Below are 20,073 nucleotides of genomic sequence, written 5' to 3' on the forward strand. Positions count from 1 at the left end.
GGTACAGGGAGGAGGGTTTCTATCTTGTGGTAGCCTTCCACTTTGAGAAGAGTATACTTTATCTAAAGGAGGATAAACTGGGGAGGGTGGGCAGAGAGAAGTACTAATGTGCTTAATTAATTTGGTTAAGATAATATTGCCAATTAGCATAAGGAGACTATCCAATAGTGTGTGATATGTCTTCAGTTAATTGGAGCTATCCAGTCACACTTTTTGCTTCTTAGTTACAGCAGAAGTCTGAAGCTTTTTTTTAACTCTCTCTCTCTCTCTCTCTCTCTCTCTCTCTCTCTCTCTCTCTCTCTCTCGTTCCTTCTGTTTTAAAACTTGGCTTAATATACTCTTGCTTTGACCTCTAGCAATACTTACTGTCAACATAAAAACATAAAGAGCTAAGGAAGAAAGAAAGGCAATGTTTGTTTGCAGTTTTACAACCTAATGGAAAAACAGCTTGCTATGGAATACAATATACCTGTTTAATGGTGGTGTTCAGATTTGTTGAATAACGGGCTGCATTTTCTGCAATATTATCAAATAAAACTTTGCCAAATGATTCTGTTATCTAGTCCTTATGATAATTTACCTACCTCTCAATTTATGCCCTTACACTTTGATAAGTGAAAGATTTACGAGTTCTCTACAGTTCACTGACTATATAATTAAATTGTAGGCATACAGGTCACTTGCAATTTACATCTGGTTCGCCAGAAGTGGCTTAGTTATGCTGGCCACATGACCCAGAAGCTGTCTGCGGACAAACACCGGCTCCCTCGGCCTATAGAGCGAGATGAGCACGCAACCCCAGAGTCGTCCGCGACTGGACCTAACGGTCAGGTGTACCTTTACATTGTGGGGATGGTGTGTATTCACAAAACCGCATATAGTTGAGCCCCCCCAACAATCCTTACCTTCTGGAGGTAGCGTGTGATACAGGTCTTAACCCACAAGCAAGGTAGAAAAGGTTTTGACTCTCTGCCTTGCTTACTGGGTTCTGGGAGGCTCAAGAGGGAACAAGCTCAAGTTCTTTATTTAGTAGATGTATACCTTGTCCACCAGACTTTAGCCCCGCCGAAAGTCTAACAATAACATGCAGCACCACATAAAATAACATGGTTTGCTCTGTTTCATAATTGGATTTCATCTGTCACTTGCCTGCAGCCATTCCTTAAGGCTGCAGCAGAGAAGACAAGACCAAGGATACAGGGTGCCTCCACTTGTGCAGCTGAGGCAGCAACTTTTGGTGTTTCCTTTCCTTGAACTTTTGCACCCCAGCTGGCGATGAGAAGAACTTGTAACTTGTCCTAAGGTTATATATGTAACTTTTGATAATTTTCCTTAAGAGTTCCTGAAAATTTTTCTTCTTCTTCTTTTAGTTGTGTCAGAGTAGAAGAGCACCATGCTGTTGACATTGATCTGTACCACTGTCCCAATTGTGCAGTTCTTCATGGACCCTCCTTGAGTAAGTAATGATTTAAGTAGTGATGCATGTTGTTGTTGTTGTTGTTGTTGTTGTTGTTGTTGTTGTTTTAAAAAATAATAATTTAAACCTCACCTTTCAGTTCTTAAAAAGGCCCTTTTGGGGGCTTGCATGTATGAAAAACACAGATATAAAAGCAAAGCCATTAATTACACATGGCAGAAGGAAGCTTAGAATAGGCCAAATACTTGGTGAAATAAAGAGAGTGCCCAAAAACCATAAGAGGAGGCCAACTGAGGAGAAAGTTCCCTAAGGAGGAAGCACCACATCTTTAGGTGCCATGGCCAAAAAGATTATTCCCCATGTCCCAAGTAACTGTACTTATGAAGCTCAACAGGGCATGGAACTATGTGTAAGATAATATGTGCAGTTTTGTGTGGGTGGAGATGGTACTGCAGAAATCCTGGTTGCAAATCATTTAGGTCTTTTATATATAACTACCGTATATAAGCAAACCAAAAGCCAGCACAGATTAAACAAAACTGGAGTAATATCGTCGTACCTTGGATCTCAAATGCCTTGCAACTCGAACATTTTGGCTCCCAAACACAGCAAAGTGTTCCGGTTTGCGAACATTCTTTGGAACTGGAACGTCTGACATTGCTTTCGCGGCTTCCAATTGAGTGCAGGAAGCTCCTTGGTTGTCGAACATTTTTGGAAGTTAAATGGACTTCCAGAACGGATTCTATTTGACAACCAAGGTACAACTGTATGCTAAAAAAATTAAAATAATTTTCAGCCATTCTGATTGCATTTTGTATTGGGAGCAATATCAGTGCTTTTCAAGGGAATTGTAGAATGCATTGCAGTCCAGATATAACGACAGGAGGTGTGACAGTGGCCATATTTGTTTTATTGAGAAAAGACTGCTGGCATAGCAGCCTGACCTGTGCAAATAAACTGCATTACATGGGTTAGCCATGGTGCAGCATTCCATACGCACCAGTATTCTTACACCTTTTAGCTCCAAACTCTGGTTTGCAACTATGCTTAAGAATTTTGCAAACTGTGATTTGAGTTACCTGCAGTTTGTGAAATTTGACATAATGCTGCATCATGGTCAGCTCTGAACATGAAAGGGAAGTGGAGGAGTATGTGAGCATGTGGGGTCCTCCTGATCTCCTGTGTTGGCAAAGCTGGTTTCTTGACTTGGAAACATGCATCATAGATCATGGAATCATGGCGTTGGAAGGGACCTCTTGGGTTCAACCCCCTGAAATGCAGGATTTTTTTGCCCAAGGGGGGGCTCGAACCCACGACACTGAGGCGAAGTCTTGTGCTCTACCAACTCAACATGTGTTTCTATAGAAACAGAAGAAGCATCTTTTTAGTTTGATGTTTACAGATTACATATAATACATTCTTATTCTAAACAAATAACGAGTTTACTGTCCCCAGCAATAGCTCACACAGTGAAACCCTTTCATCATCTGGTTCTAGAACACCAAGTGAACTCTTAAAATGTGCAATACTAGATCATGTTCTCTTTACTGTCTGTTCAGAATGAGCTATAGCTCTAAATGGTGAGCTTTCATTCAGGAGAGTTTTACTTACTAGATCTTAGCAATGCTATCCATTTCAGAATTTCCCAAAGGTTTGGTGGTTTTTTGCTTTTGTTCTGTAAAAAGTGTCTGATCAGTAGCCCTCAGAATACCATCATTTCCAGTATGAATAACTATGCTATTCCTTGCTGAATCTTGATTGGAGTATCAGTTAAGCTCCCAGCCTCTTGGCCTGTTGTTCCAAATCTTCCTGTTGAGCTTGGTGTCCCTTTCAAGGCCCTGAAATAGGTTCCAGAATGCTGGAACCATTTAGCAGATGGCTGTTAAGATTTGGTGCTCTCTAGCATGCACATATAGGGCCTATTGTGGTTGTTAGGAAACAGTCACACCCAACAAAGAACAGAGGATTCCTTTACCATGCAAGAAGGCCAAGCAGACCAGTCAGCAGATCACTGGACTTTCTATGGCACTGTGTTAGAGGGTGATTGCCAGGCCAATCTAATTGTACCTGACGAAGGTTCATGGTGAAACTCTCTGTTCAGGACTGAAAGTCCTGGCCTGCTTTGTGACTGTATTGTGATAAGAAATAGATCCATCATGAATAAATAGATCATCCTGATTTCACATATCTTGATCTGCCCAAATAGCTGTAGTTGTGTAGTATCCTAAGAATCTTAATTTAGTTTTTGTCACTAATGGTAAAGCAAAAGAATCTGTTAGCTGCTTTCAAATATCATTGAGGAATTGCATTTGGAAAGCTGCAGGGAAGCTTCTAAGACAGGCAGATGTGCTTAAGTCACCTTCTGGCCTTCCTTCTCAATCTGGGAAAGTTGAGGAGTCGGCTGGGTGTGCCTAGGACCCCCTCCCCGGTTTAAGCCTCAAATAATTCCCTTTGAGAGGTTAGCAGTTGGAAGATGAAAGTTAGGAACAAACTGAAATTAATGCTTCATGGACTTTTATCTATGATTTATTCCTGAATATTATTTGAACCCCCGTTAAACATTAAGCAATGTTGAACATTGCTTCTCAGGGTAGGTTACAATGTTTATCTGTTTGAAAATGTGTTTTCTTAAGTGTCCTTTAGAAGGTGCAGTATAAAATTCATAGCTCGGGCTAATAATTTTAGGATAATTGCTTATAATATATTATACCACCTTGAACTTACAGATAAATGAGATGTTTGCCTTTCTGAAAGTTATTGCAAAGCTACACTGGACTCTAATAGATTTCTTGTTTTAATCTTTTCATATGTGTGATACTGTTGAATTGCGGTTTTGTTTTTATTTCTCTTATTGAAGCTAACCTAATATTTGTTAGAATAAGTATTGAAAACTTTGACCACAGTAATCTTTACCTTTTAAAAAAATGCAATTTATAACTACTGGCAAGTAATACTAGCCTGTTAATCCACATACCAATTTGTCCTATAGAGAAGTTCAGTTACATCAGAGGCTTTGTCTTGTGTCTTTTGTAGTGCAGCTGCCCACCTTAATAACTGTCAGATAACATTGGCTGCTTTCCAAAGTGGTCACTGAGCTTGAAGAAACAGGTGTGTACACATGGAAAGAATGATATGCATCATTCCGCACAGAAATATGCACACCCAAGGCACACACGAAACGACTGCCACATGGAAGTCTCCCTTAAGTGGTTGCCTATGGCAGCTGCCTTGCTACAGCAAGCTGTTTTCATGTATAATACAGGCTACTACAAAGCTCTTAATATTTGCTATACAGAAAATGTACCAAGTCTTTGTGATGAGCTGCCACATAAAATGGTTTGGAGTATGAAGCCAGTTTTTGTTTTTTTAAAAAGAGCCATTGAAAGTGGTTTCTGTGTATCGGCCATCCTGCGTGCACTGAACCTTCTCTAGACTGTGATCCAGGCAAAGCATAAACTTTGTTGCCAGGCCCATATGACTTTGCATCCCTTTTTATCATGAAGTAGGACACAAGCTGTTTGATTACTGTGCAGTTTGGCTTGTGGTGTACACCTCAATTTCTGCGTGACATGTTTTCCAACTTCAGTTTCAGATTTCATACTACTTCTGAGTAGTAAACTGCAACTTGCAGTTGTGTTGAGAGAGATGGATGACAGTCAAGCATATATTGTAGTAATGCCCTTCTGCTCCTTTGATTAGTTGGAGTAATACAATCCAATGAAAGCTTAATGAGTTCAGAATGCCCAGATGAAATTACTAATACTCTGTCAGCGGCTCAATGTGGAGAATTTTTTATTTTAAAAAAACCCATAAAGAACAGTAGCTTCAGTGGACACAAGATTTCATAAATAACAATTAGTAGTAAACTCTTTCAGATGTTCAAAATAATACATGCTTTGAAGCTTGTTCATCTAGGCATGGTTGGAACCCCCCCCCCAATACCTTTCAGACCTTCCTACGCAACATGGAAAGGTTGGGCTGGAGTGGTGTGCCTGTAGCATGCTTCACACATTATTTTTGAATGCTTGAAGTGTGCTGTCATGGTTGACAGTTGGAAGGTGAAAGATAGGGATAAGATACTAGGTGGAATTCGGTGTTGCACTCTTCCATTCGTTCCACCTGTGCATGCATTTCAACTTACCAAATAGAACAACCCTCCTCTCCTCCCACAATGTGCTATTCTGAGGGGTCTTCTGACCTTCCACTTGAACCGATTTTGGGGGGTGCAGGTGGAAGAGGAGGGAAAGCTCTCTTATGCAAGTGGAAGCCCTTGCATAGGTCTTCCATTGACAGAGCTGGTTTAGTGAATTCTGTCCCCTGAGCGTAATGCTTGAATTAAGAATGGCTAGGGAAATGATATAAATTCTAAGTTTAGGGATTTTAATCAACATCTTTCTTTTACGGATATATCCACCACCTAAAATAATTAAATCAGTATACCTTTTTAGTGTGAGAGAGAATTTAAATAAGAAGCTTGCCCCAGATGGAAAATTGTGAACCCCATATAAACCATGCTGAGATCCTAGAGTAAAGAAGGGACTGCAAATTGTTATAAATGCTTGTAGAGCAGGAGTAGCCAATGTGGTGCTGCTCTCCAGATGTTGTTGGACTACAGCTCCCATCAGCTCCAGGAATGATGAGAATTGTAGTGCAAGGGCTACTTTGGTTCTCCCTTTTGAGAGTACAGTATGGCCTGGTTCCAAGCATGTTTTTCTGAAATGGAGAACAAACCCTGAACAAGCACCTCTCTTCTATTTCTTGCTTGTATTAAGCCAGAGTTTCTCTTCTGTCTCAACCATGGCTTTATGGCAGTTTACAGACCAGAAATATAAGCTAGGAGTCATAAGCCAGAAATGATGCAGCAAGAGGGGGAGGGAATACTCTGCCCAATGTTTGTTCCTGTTACTATTAAACTATGGTTTATGAAGCCTGGAACTATTATCCAGCTGTAACTTTAAGAAAATGTTACGAATTGTAATATTTGGCTCGTAATAGATTTTTCATGCAAATGAGTTCTATTGCTTCAGTTCTGAGTGTAAATGTAGTCTAGACTTTATATTAGTTTCTTTAATGATGCCATCACCCAGCTCATTTATAAATGGGTTTTTTGGTGTTTTTTTCAATTCAGGGCAGAGGATGATTTATTCACTAATTAATAGCAGGCAGCTTGTCAGAAACTGTCTGAGATCCAGTTTGGTGATGTGATACTTGGACTTGGAGACCTGGGGTCAAATCTTTGATTAGTTGTGAAGCTTTCTCTAGGGTTAATCCACACTATTTAAAGCATATGGCTTCCCCTAAAGGATCTTGTGAACTGTAACTTGTTAAGAGTGCTGAGAACTGTAGCTTTTGGAGAAAGCAAGTACTTCAGTTGTATGTGACCTTGGACCAACCATGCATGTTTAAGCATATCTTTCCTTATGGGATTTTTAAAAGAGAAAACTGGATAGTTCTCTTAAATGTCTTGAGGAAAGGGCCAGGTACAAATGTGGTAGTTGCAATTAATTTTAGAAGATAATGTTTTAATCCTTACTATCTAGTGAAGAAGAGAAGGAACTGGCACAGACATGACTATACAGAATTTGATGATGGTTCCAAGCCAGTACAAGCTGGAACAAGAACATTTGTTAAACAGCTACGTGCTCGCTCCTTCCCAAGGTAAGATAAGTTGCATTAGAACATATATAAGAGCAGGTGCAGAAAGTCTTGTCATTTTTTCTAGCTCCTTCAAACAACAGTTTTGTCTTCAAGCCATAAACTTTTAACACACTAAAAATAATGGGCAGCTGAATGTCTTTTTGGCTAAGACATCTAATGGTGATGGTGATATTAATTACTATTACTATTATTCATACAATTTGAAGTATTTATAATTAAAATTATTATTATTACATTTATTTATATCCTACCCTTTTCTCTGAAGGGACTCAGTATTTATAACCTACCCTTCATTGAATGCTTTCAATCCCAGAATGGGGAACAATCAAATAAAGTAATAAAAATATGCAAAAAAGTAGTATACAAGAATTATTTAGTTTTCAAATGTTAAAAAGTATTGTTGTTTTTTGTAGTGCTGATGACATCATTTTGAAAATGCATGGCAGCCAGTTGACACAAAGATACCTGGAGAAGCATGGGTTTGATGTTCCCATTATGGTTCCTAAATTAGATGGCCTAGGTCTCAGGCTTCCTCCCTCTACTTTCTCTATTCTGGATGTGGAACGATACGTAGGTATGGTCTGTTATGAAGAACAGGGTAAAAACATGTGCAGTAATTAAAATGGTAATAAAACCACGTTTACTGTAATTAGAAGTGGGGCTACCTAAACTGATGTATGCAGTCACTAATGGAGTTTAGCCTTTGTCACTCTGCTCTGTGAATGTGGTATGCAGAATACTAACATGTCAACTCTTAGTCAGTGCAATGCAAGCAACTTTGTGGACAATTTGTGTGTAGCTTTAGGGCCCCTTCAAATTAGAACAAAAAAGCGAAAGCAGCCTTTTGGAAGGATGAATATTCACACCTGGAAGTTTAGACATTACATTTCTTTGCTTGCACTGTGATAAGGTTTGAGAACGTTTAGTTTAAGTTGAGTTCTCTACACTTTACAGTTTCAAAGATGAAAGCTTTTAAATGTGTGATCCAGTGTTGTGCAAGCAGGTTTCTCTTTGCTTCTGTCTTGCTTCCTTCAAATTGTTCCAGAGGGATTCCCTGTTGTCAGGAGCAGATTTTGGGGGATTCAGATAGGAAATGAGAGCCCCCTTGTGTAATGAGGCCCATTCTGCTCATGCACAGACAGCATTAGATGACACCCTCTATATTTAGACTACTCATCAGATTTAGTGAGATTACTCCAACAGTAAAAGTGTGATATCTGCATTGTCACTATCTCTGAAATTGTAGTTCCAGGTTGCTGGTAAGACTGATCACTTTGTTGGGTAGTAAGGGATAACCTTCAGGTTTCTGTGAATTTCCTCAGTGCTGCACAGTTATTCATTTTACCTTAAGAGAGCATTACAATATAATAAAATATTTCTTGTTCTATATAACTTAATTGTTGCTTATTTTTTAGATCATTAACTACTCCTTTTTAAGAACACTAGAAATGTTATAGAAAGTAATATTTTGCCCAAATCCCTAGATGTGACTTTCAGTGATGTTTATAGGTGATCCTTGTTTATGTAGAGACTTAATGTTTTCTTTTTTACAGGTGGTGATAAAGTGATAGATGTTATTGATGTGGCAAGACAAGCAGACAGTAAAATGAAGCTCCATAATTATGTTAAGTATTTCACAAATCCTGACAGACCAAAAGTATTAAATGTGATCAGCCTTGAATTTTCAGACACAAAGTGAGTATATGGTTTTTACACATTTGTTTTGAAATCCTATATCAGGAAGTGGATTACAATATAATTCCCTGGCTTCCTAAAGGCTTGCTCTAATTAAGTAGAAAAATCAGTCTTGGAGGCTGGCATTTGACAATATGGAGATTGGCAAATGAAAGTAAATATAATTGGCCTGCTTCTCATGTCATATTCAACCATACTTTACAATTACAGTGGTACCTCTGGTTACATACTCTTCAGGTTACATACGCTTCAGGTTACAGACTCCACTAACCCAGAAATAGTGCTTCAGGTTAAGAACTTTGCTTCAGTATGAGAAAAGAAATCGTGTTCCAGTGGTGCAGCGGCAGCAGGAGGCCCCATTAGCTAATGTGGTGCTTCAGGTTAAGAACAGTTTCAGGTTAAGAATAGACCTCTAGAACGAATTAAGTACTTAACCCGAGGTACCACTGTATGGTTGAATGTAAACTAGCAGCATAAAGGTCCATCTTGCTTAAAATTCCCCAGGGTCCTACTGCTTCTGCTATGCTGCAGGTGAAGCAAGCCCAAGTCTGGCTTCTTGTGTCATCCAAACCTGTAGTTTGGAGGAAATGAGCAATGGGTTTAGTTGCCACAACAAGTAAGATTTGGGCTTGTTTAATCTGTGCAATGGTAGCAGTGTATTGGGAACTTTTTTTTCAAATATATATATATATATATATATATTTATTACTTTTATACCTTACAAAAAGAAAAAGGAAAAAAGAAGAAAGACAAGAAGAAAAAAGAAGAGGGAAAAAAGCAAAAGAGAAAACAATACAATACAATATATAAACAATATAGAATGCAACATTAACATTAACACATTAACCAAACAAAAACAAAAACAATTCAAAAAACACACATCGTATCATCTCAGTATCCTCTCTTTCATTCCCTTGTTTCATCGACCTCCTCTCACCTCCCTTTTTGTATTCCATTTCTATTAATTGTTTCAGCAAATCCTTTCCATCTTTCTCTATTTTCTGTCATATAATTATCTTAACATATTTTAACCTTATTTTCCATTAATACTATAATACTTATTTATACTTAATTAAGATATTTCTACTAAAGCCATATAATTCACTTCCAACATTTTTCTAACACTCATTAATTTTACATTATTTCCATATATAGGTTTTAAACTTTTTCCCAATATCCTTCCACCGTCTCTTCTCCCTGGTCTCGGGTTCTGCCAGTCATTTCCGTCAATTCCAAATAGCCCATCAACCTGGTGATCTTCTGTCCGAGGCTCTTAACTCTTTTCCAGGTCCCTTCTGCAGGTCTTCTTCATATTTATACATGCACTTTACTTTGTCTTCTCCTGATCTTGTTCTTATTTTCCTTCCTTTGATGCTGAAAAGTAGATCTCCGGGGAATTCCCATCTAGCAGTGTTTTTATTCCTTCCCAACAAGTCAACCAAATCTCCATAATTAAAACAAATTCAAAAGATATTTCCAATCGTGTTCCAAAGTTCCTCCGAGTCTGGCAGTCCCCACAACTCCAATCTCCTTTTGACCCAAGTCCGGGTCCCAGAGGTCAATCTCCATTCCAATTCCAAACGGGGCTCCAATCCTAGAAGTCTGACTTTCTCTAAATTCAGTCTTGGAAAGCATCAACTTATAATCATCCAATTGCAACTGAAAGGCTGGAGCTCTCTGCCTCACCACTTGTGCCACTTTAGGTTCCACAACGAGAACTTTCTCCCCCACCTTCTCCTCGATTTGCCATGTCGAAATAGATCCCTGTATCGATTCCTGAGTAATTTCTGTATTAATATTGATTTTTGGGCCAAATTAGTCACTTTTTGTTCCAAATTATCAATTTTTATAGTCCTCACATCCGTCTTCTTGAAAAGCTGTTCCAGTGAGTCGTTAATCTTGCAAAATGCAACCACTAAGGCTTCTTCTGTCAACATTCTTAGCGAGTCAAGGTCAAATCCAATTTCTCAGTTTTTATCTTGCAGATGGAAAATTCCCCCAACTCAGCTCTTGTAACAATTTCAAAGGCTTCCTCTAGGGGGAAACAGTTTCTATTTGTATCAATCCTTTTAAGCACAGTTTAAACAATAAAGTTAGTTTCAATTTTCAGTTACTTTTACTATTTTTTAAACGCAGAAGGAGACAATGGAAACAAGATATTTCCCTTCTTTAACTTACTGTCAACAGACAATCTATTCACAGTCAATGAGCATATCCAAAACTTCAATGCTTACTAGCAGCCCGTTTCCAGGTTCAGAGCAGTGGTAATTTGACTTTCTTCACTCTGTCCTGCAGGCTTACACGATCTTAAATCTACCCCCTTTTCTCCTGCTTCCAAGGGGGGTTTAGTGATTTAACCGATGGAAGTTTGATCCTTTATGAGAGACTTTCCAAGGCTTTAGTTTGCAGCCTTGTTGCTTCAATCTATTTACAAAAGGGGGAGGCGGACTTCCTGTTTGAAACCTCCCCGTTTCGGTGCCAAATTAAGACGTTTAAAAATCCAATTTTCCGTTCTATTCACGGGTTGTTGTTTTAAGATCAAATTGTCCACAGGAAAAAGTCAGCGCTCTCCTGCAACAGCAATGCGGCTTCGTGAAAAAAGCAGTCAATTCAAAGCACCGTGCCACTCACCCCCACCTCGAAACCGGGTTTCCCCGCGAGTAGGGGGGGCGCAAAAGGTGCCAGCCGAATCCCACGTCCACAAGCCTCTCCCGCCTGTGGTTTTTGATGGGTCTCCGCCTTCGCCGTGGCGGCCAGACCCTAATTTCCACGGAGCGGATTCCTCCCGATCAGAGGAATCCAGCCATTGCCGGAGGCGCCTCCCCGGAAGTCCAGTGTATTGGGAACTTTTGAACAGTGTACACTAGCATGCACTCATTCACATTAAGCCACAGTTTGTTTTATCTTGTGGTTTAATGTGATATGTGAAGTAGATCACAATAATTTGATTATGATACCATTGTCTAAAACTTAGCAGGAATTACTCTAAAATAACTTTTTTTGAAGGAATGAATGAGTACCATTTGATCTTTTAAAGGTAGCATCCGAGAATATGCTAAATATTTAATTGGTTATATGAACCGCCACTGCCACTTTTGACTTCTGTAGAGCTACTGTACTTACAGTGGTGCCTCGCAAGACGAAAAGAATCCGTTCTGTGATTCTCTTCGTCTAGTGGTTTTTTCGTCTTGCGAAGCAAGCCCATTGACAGATTAGCGGATTAGCGCTATTAGCGGCTTTTAGCGGCTTTTAGCGGCTTATCAGCTTATCGGATCAGCTGATAAGCGGCTTAGCGGCTTAGAAAAAGGGGGAGAAAAGGAAAAAAAACCCGCAGGAACTCGCAAGATATTTTCGTCTTGCGAAGCAAGCCCATAGGAGATTCGTTTTGCGAAGCACCTCCAAAACGGAAAACTCTTTTGTCTAGCGAGTTTTCCGTCTTGCGAGGCATTCGTCTTGCGGGGCACCACTGTAATTGGTGCAAATAAAAACGTCATAGACACTGGTTGTATCTGTGTACCTTCACTAAAATTCATTCACTGTGTTCTTATTTATTATTGTATGTGTTTCTTCTTTTAAGGATGTCTGAATTAGTGGAAGTCCCTGAAATCGCCAGAAAACTTTCTTGGGTTGAAAACTACTGGCCAGATGATTCAGTCTTTCCTAAGCCTTTTGTTCAGAAGTACTGCTTAATGGGAGTTCAAGATAGCTACACAGATTTCCATATTGATTTTGGGGGAACTTCTGTCTGGTATCATGTTCTCTGGGTAAGAAAACACTGCTGATTTCTAAATATAGAATGTACAGTATTCATAATGGGTTTAAAAATAATAATCTTGAAGGGTTCTTGCATGGACCAGCCTGGTTCCAACATAACACTAAACCAAACTACAGCTTAGCCCAAATGAGGAAATGTGAAATGAGATTGTGTCTGCTTTGCTCCTTCCCAGTCATTTTGCTGCTTTCATGCGCTAAGTTGTGGTTTGGCTTAATGTTGTGTGCAATATTTCCGGTCAAAAGTGAGCTGTAACTAAGGTTTGTCCTGTGTCTTACAGTTTGTCTGGGAGAGCTAAACCATGAGGCCAGGTTTGGACAACACACTAAGCCAAACCACAGTTTCATACAGCACAATGCAGCAGCACAATGATTGGGTAGGAGCTAAATGGCTCATGTTATTATTAATTGAATTTACATATTGCCCTATACTTGAAGGTCTCAGGGTGGTTATGAATGACACTGTTGAAACTGTTAGTTCAATTAAGGTTTTAAGTTTAACCACACTGGGCATTTTGTGACTATTGGCCTGAGAGTTTTTAAATTGTTATTCTAAACACTAATGGGTGTGATAGCTGGAAAAGCTAATAAAAACTGATCTCTTCCAACTTCATACTGGAGTACTGTGTCCAGTTCTGGGCACCACAATTCAAGAAGGACACTGACAAACTGGAACGTGTCCAGAGGAGGGCAACCAAAATGGTCAAAGGCCTGGAAACGATGCCTTATGAGGAACGGCTAAGGGAGCTGGGCATGTTTAGCCTGGAGAAGAGGAGGTTAAGAGGTGATATGATAGCCATGTTCAAATATATAAAAGGATGTCACATAGAGGAGGGAGAAAGGTTGTTTTCTGCTGCTCCAGAGAAGCGGACATGGAGCAATGGATCCAAACTACAAGAAAGAAGATTCCACCTAAACATTAGGAAGAACTTCCTGTCAGTAAGAGCTGTTTGACAGTGGAATTTGCTGCCAAGGAGTGTGGTGGAGTCTCCTACTTTGGAGGTCTTTAAGCAGAGGCTTGACAACCATATGTCAGGAGTGCTCTGATGGTGCTTCCTGCTTGGCAGGGGGTTGGACTCGATGGCCCTTGTGGGTCTCTGCCAACTCTATGATTCATGCTATTGAGTTGTCTGTTTTGCTATGCCCAGAACATTATTTCTAGGCCTATCATGTTCAGTTGGGAAGGAACCTAAGCATTTTCATTCCTATACCCCATTCCCAACTTACCAAACCTGATGCACTCAAAATGATGTTGGGCTGCAATAGGGTTGATTGGAGTTGCTGTCCAACAACATTTCGGGGCCACCAGTTTGGGAAAGCCTGCTTGATCCCATAATCTTCTACCTCTCCTTAATTGCTACTATCACAGTTTTATTGTGTATCAGAGACAAATGTAACCTCATTCAATATTTTTTATGTACAGGGTGAAAAGATATTCTACTTGATCAAACCTACTGATGAAAATTTGGCAATCTACGAATCTTGGAGTTCATCTGTTACCCAGAGTGAAGTGTATTTTGGAGATAAAGTTGACAAGTGTTACAAGTGTGTAGTGAAGCAAGGACATACTTTATTTGTTCCCACAGGTAAAATGCTTTCCTCTAGGAATAATCATGCTCATATCTGTTGAGTTTGGTGGCTGGTGTTCAGAGGACTCTTTAAAATTCAATTTTAAAAAATGTGCTAATATGTTTAGCAATTATGACCCAATTTAGGATAAGGAAGTTGAGAAATTATTAAAAGTTCCCACTCAGAGGCTGCCTGCTGTGTCTGAATGATTAGCTGTTCTGGACTTGTCTCCATCCAGTCAGCCTCTGTCTGAATCTGAATGGGTGTGGCTGAAACATTGAATCTCTCATGACACAGTGGAACAACTTGTCCTTAGAATTGTTAAGAGTGTCTGCATGAATCGCTGCTCTGGGATTTCTTCTTCAGGTGAGGATGCCTGTTCAGATCATTGACTCACACAGACATACAAGGTCTAGACTCCTCTGAGTGTGAGTAACTTCTTTTTCTCACACTCGAGTCTACTTTGAATGTAAAAATAAAGGGTTTCTAAGATTTTTAACTAGGAAGCTAAGTATGCCTTAGGTAGTTCTATTTGAAAAGCAACATTTTAAAGCAAAATAATTTAATGTGCAGTGTGTTACAGCAACGACTATGTAACCCTAGTCAACAAAATAAAATATATCTCTGATACTGGGATTTAGCAAATCCTTTGGGAGAGAGCAGTGTGAAATAGTCACCAAGAATATCTCATTATGTCTTTTTCAAACTTGCCTTATTGATGCCAGTACCATGAGGTCACTTATGGTCATGCTTGACTTGTGACAATTCTTTTAGTATGTAAGGTCACATTTATGGGGATTTATAGGTTGCTACAACCACCACCTTGAAGTGTGCCTGAAAAACTGCCAAACACAGTGCAGATCTTATTACTGGTAAAATGTCCTTCCTAATGTGAAAGAGGGAACCACATTCTTCAGCCAAGAGCTCAGCACAGATGGTATTGTAGAAGTCTAGTCATGGTGTTATGAGAACATAATGGACTCCAGGGCTCCAGAGAAAAAAAATCCAGAGAAGCAATGACCATCCCTCCACTTCTGTGCTGTCTTTTAGAATTTCTGACTGCATTAACTGACCTATTTTGAGCGTATATATTGGATATTCTCTTCCATGTACCACTTAATGATTACACATGGGGTGGTTTTTAAATATTGTGCAAGAAACTAACACAAGAAAAATAATAAATTGCAATTATACGAGCTAAGGAGGTTTCTGATACTAGGGTTAAACTCTTTAGACAGTGTTTCCATTCAGTGATCCATAGACTTCCATTTCAAGATTGAATTAGATAAAATAAACACTTTTGACTTTTATCCTGGTACTTCAGTTTGTTCCCAGCTGGAGCTGGAAGAGGCTTGGACTTTGGGATTGTCCATTTTCACACACTTTCTTCACCAAACTGCTACACTTAGACAGTTTAATAGGATGTGGATGTCTTTCACCCAGTGTGATTAGTGATGCCAATATTGTTATAAAACATTATCTTGGATGTCTTCAAAGTATCAGTCCTATCCTGTGTTTTGTTGAAGTCCAAAATGTAGGGCATGCGAAATATTTTGTAGCAGGGATACTCAGGTTCTACTTACCTGTCATTTCAGGCTGGATTCATGCTGTGCTCACTTCTCAGGACTGTATGGCTTTTGGAGGAAACTTTTTGCACAACCTCAATATTGGCATGCAGCTCAGGTTTGTACTGGAGCTTTCTCTTTTTATTATGTATCTTCTCCCATAAGCTTGAAAATATTTTTGTCATTCAGTTGATACATAATTGATTAAATGAGATTAAATGGCACAAGACACTAATAAAAGAGACAATGCTGCTATTCTGCCAGGGGTGGACTGAATATTGCAAGAATTATTTCCAGATAGAAATGAATAGTTTGTTCTGTTCCACTTGCCTTTGAAATTAAACAAGATAACATGGAAGATTACATCAGAACAAACTGAAATTTGGCAAGCAAAACTCAGGAACTGGAAAATAAATTCTAATTTCTGCATTACTTGAGTAAACTTTTTGTTCTAAGCATACCATAATGGCATAGGTTGCTTGAATTCTGTCTGTTTAAAGTTGGGTTTATATATTAGTATTATGAAGTCCAACGTCGCAGCTCAATATGTAACAGAGCTTCAAAAGAGATAAGTGCAGAGCTTAGAAAAGTTCTGCCCAATTTTGTCAAGTTTGATCTTACTACTCTTGACTATAAATCTTGATGTATCTTGTTTGTCATGGACTGCTTCATTTTGCTGCACACCATATAATTTAGGTGAACACAGTTAACAGTGATCAATATTCACACAAAATAATCCTTCTAAATTGTTTATTTAGGTGTTATGAAATGGAGAAAAGGCTAAAAACCCCAGATCTTTTCAAATTCCCTTTCTTTGAAGCCATCTGTTGGTTTGTGGCCAAAAACTTACTGGAAACTTTGAAAGGTAACTCATTTCATGTTTTAAGAACGTGAGGCTAGACTTTTTTCTACCATTTGCGGAAAGACCCATGTCTAATGTACATCAGTCAAATAAGACATAAGTTACTCATAGTTGATAACTGGAAAATGTAAGTGTAGCTACTTTGTTCAGTTTTGATATGACAGAAGCTTTATGGATTAAAAGCATTTGTAGTAAACGATACACATATGATTCATGTGCAGTGGAGTACAAAGGCTTTGACAAAGAAGGCATATGAACCTTTTTCTTTAGAGTGTCCTATGTATCTTTAAATATGTGTCAACTGCAGTCATTTATGTGGAAGTGAAAATATATTTGTTTCAGGACCACATTCATGCACAGCCCTCTAAAGTTACAGTTGTCACCTCACTCAAATTATTAACTTGTACGCTGCTTCCCTTAGTCTCTATTAGTCAGTACTCTGTGCACCTCCATTTAGGTTCTCTGCCAGTCTCCCCCAAAATAGCTTTTTTCTTAGTAATAAGACTCACATTTATAAAGTAAATGTAGTTCAAATAGCTGAACTGGGAACTAATAGAAGTTCAAGAAACTGAGGAAAGCAACTGATGCTGACAAGTAACTAGACTGTTAGCCAACTGCACAACAGGAGGCTGAACATAAAGCTTAAAAATTCCACCTTTAACCCCAAAACTGTTCTGATGATATGATGTGGGAATGACATGCTTTTGTGAGTATGCACATGTATAAGAAATGTCCATGGCCACCACCTTAGCACTGAACCCAGGGAGCCAAGTCTTCTTTTTTAATCTGATTTAAAAATCATTTCACTTAGCCACCACCCTGTCAAGGACATACCCAAAGGAATGCACACAGCAGAGAGTTCACTCTATATTGTCAAAGATAACACAGTTGCTTCTATGGCTCCAGATACCTACACACACCAGTCTAGTGTCTAGGCAGCTACTCCCAGGTTCACTCTATATGGAGCAGTTGCAGCAGCTGGTGATCACTCCCCCCTCCACCATTTTATGTATGGTAGGCTGTTTGCCCATAGCCAGAGACTACACCTGCATAGAAGCTTCCTCTGCTCTTTGCACTTCATTCTTCTGCTGGTTCTGGGAGACAGTGGTGCAGTAGAGGGTGGGGAGGCACCCTGCCCTTCACTTGCCTGGCCTGCCTCTTCCTCCAACTCTCAAACTTCCTCTTCCTCTGATTCTTGTTTCCTGGCTGGTACAGGAGCTTTGGTGCTTCTCATTGGCTTTCCTTTGGAAGCTAAAGGGCTGCCCCTAAGTCTAAAGAAAGCTTAGTGAACATGCACCTCAGTAGGTTTCTAGTTTGACTTCATGCTCTCCCCTGCTGATAACAAAGTTTGGAAAGTTACTTTCTACTGAGGATGAGACTGACTAAAGTCCATGAGATTTTTTCATGTGTAGCTTGGTTACTGAATCCCATAGATCCATTTGCTCTGAAGAGCCATTGGCACGTGGCTTGGCAAACCACTGTTTGGTTTATGTGGGCAATCCTGTAAAAACTGGGGTGTGGGGAAATTCTCCTTTGGGGCAGGGGTTGGCCATGATGGCTTTCAACCCCCTTTCTTTCCTAGAAGTTAACGAATTAAATAATTCATTTACAGTTTACTCTTCATTGTAGTTTTGAATGCATGAGTAACTTTTTACAGGTTTTAAAGGTTGAGAGAGATGTTAATGTAAATACTCATTTGACATTTATATTCATCTAATGTGCAGTGTTTGTCTTTATTTCCAGAACTGAAAGAGGATGGTTTTTACCCTCAAACTTTCTTAGTACAAGGAGTGAAAGCTTTACTTACTGCTTTAAAGTTATGGATGAAAAAAGATGTAAGTTGAAATGTGTAGTCATAATTTTAGTGGGTTTTCTTTCTTTAAAAGAAAAGCCTTTAAAATGCAATACAGCTTCATAAAAATTCTGTATTTAAATATGCTGCTGATTTGTATTTGGAGGAACTTAACTACTTATTTTCCTGTTTTACTTAACAGCTGGTAACAGAACATGCCTTTGAAATTCCAGACAATATAAGGCCTGGACAGCTAATTAAAGAACTATCTAAAGTGATTCGTTCTGTAGAGGTAAGAATAAAATACATTGACTATGATTGCAAAATTTGGATAATCGCATATGATTACTTTCAGCTTTTGGAGATGCTCTCCTTTAGTTGTGCTCCTCTCTCTTCAAAAATAACTGCTAGTTTGCTGAAATAATCACTTCCAAACTTTTATTACTCATGGCTGGCAAACTGTTTAAGTGCTTATGATTATAAGATACTTATCAAGTATAACCCACCCTATGGTCCTATCTTAGAATTCAAAGTTTAAGTAATCACATTATGGAGGAATTATAAAGGCAGTTTAGAGTGAATAATGAAATTTGAATTAAATCTTTAGCTGGAGCATAACATTCTCTTTCTCTTACATTTCAGTAGTGGACAGAGTCCCTTAGGGTGCTGTTGTAATAGACAATACAGGAAGAGGATGGAATAATCTTGTTGAAAGTCTTATACTGCTACTTGAAAGTGAAACCTTTCACTTTAAATTGTGTGGAATTGTCAATATAGGCTGCTCTAAATAACTTTCTTTTATTTAAAGGAGGAGAACAGCAAACCAGTTAAAACTCAGGGAATTATTGGTGTGTGCCAAGTTTCGCATTCATCAAATGAATCAGCCTCCACCCATCATTCCAGACGAAAAGCAAGGAAGCTACGGGACCATGCCATCAAAACTCCATCTAATTTGGACATCTTGGAGCTCCACACAAGAGAAGTTCTCAAAAGACTAGAGATGTCCCCGTGGGAAGAGGCAAGTACAGAATTGCATATTGGAGCAAAGTAAAGCACAACTAGAACATTTAATGTGCAGGGCAGATGGCACACGTAAAAATGGGAAGTTGTTGCATTTTTAAAACAAAGACTCTGGGAGGTATAATCATATCATCACTGGTTAATTTTCAATGAAAATATTATTCTCACTTTTCCACATCATTGAATACCACTGGTTTGGTGAGGAAATAGAGTTGTTTCACTCTACATATATATATTGTACAGTACATATATATATTGTACTGGACACCACAGGTAGGGAGGAGCGACCTCAAAATGCATTTTCCATTTTGGGTGTATGTGAATAGATGAATTTTGAATTAGCAAATATAGATGTAGTGTGGCAATAAACGTATACAGTATGGCTACAGTAAAAGAATGTTAAGCCTGGAATTAGACCTTTCAAATACTTCTCCATTTTACCCAAAAAGATCCAGGACAGACCATATTTTGGAAGTTGCCTCTACATACTCTCCTGTGAGCTAAAAAGTATTTGGTACCGGAGATGTTTTAAGAAGAAAAATTAGAAGGGTTTTGCGGTAATGGTGGTCTTTCCCACTGGTATCACTTTTCCTTTAAAACATCTCACCCAAATCCCCAATTACCTCCCATTTCTGGAAGCTTAAGTATATAATTCTGCTTGTTCCCAGTGTATAGTTTGTGGGTTAAACAGTGTTTTAATATCCTACCCCTGTCAGCAAAATTA

The 20,073-nt window shown here is 39.0% G+C and overlaps 1 protein-coding gene across 3 annotated transcripts in view; it reads left to right on the forward strand.

Moving 5' to 3' along the window:
• KDM7A (lysine demethylase 7A) overlaps nucleotides 1-20,073 on the forward strand; it is a 56,704-nt gene that overhangs the window by 21,129 nt on the left and 15,502 nt on the right. For all 3 annotated transcript variants that reach the window (XM_081212246.1, XM_081212244.1, XM_081212245.1), the window contains exons 2-12: nucleotides 1,371-1,456; nucleotides 6,958-7,075; nucleotides 7,489-7,649; nucleotides 8,629-8,770; nucleotides 12,348-12,534; nucleotides 13,965-14,127; nucleotides 15,706-15,793; nucleotides 16,434-16,540; nucleotides 18,281-18,372; nucleotides 18,532-18,621; nucleotides 19,138-19,347. In XM_081212246.1, coding sequence (XP_081068372.1) covers nucleotides 1,371-1,456; nucleotides 6,958-7,075; nucleotides 7,489-7,649; nucleotides 8,629-8,770; nucleotides 12,348-12,534; nucleotides 13,965-14,127; nucleotides 15,706-15,793; nucleotides 16,434-16,540; nucleotides 18,281-18,372; nucleotides 18,532-18,621; nucleotides 19,138-19,347 — 1,444 coding nt within the window. The remainder of the gene's footprint in view (nucleotides 1-1,370; nucleotides 1,457-6,957; nucleotides 7,076-7,488; nucleotides 7,650-8,628; nucleotides 8,771-12,347; nucleotides 12,535-13,964; nucleotides 14,128-15,705; nucleotides 15,794-16,433; nucleotides 16,541-18,280; nucleotides 18,373-18,531; nucleotides 18,622-19,137; nucleotides 19,348-20,073) is intronic.

The sequence above is a fragment of the Podarcis bocagei genome (assembly GCF_964188305.1).
Source record: "Podarcis bocagei genome assembly, chromosome: 10".
Classification (NCBI taxonomy): domain Eukaryota; kingdom Metazoa; phylum Chordata; class Lepidosauria; order Squamata; family Lacertidae; genus Podarcis; species Podarcis bocagei.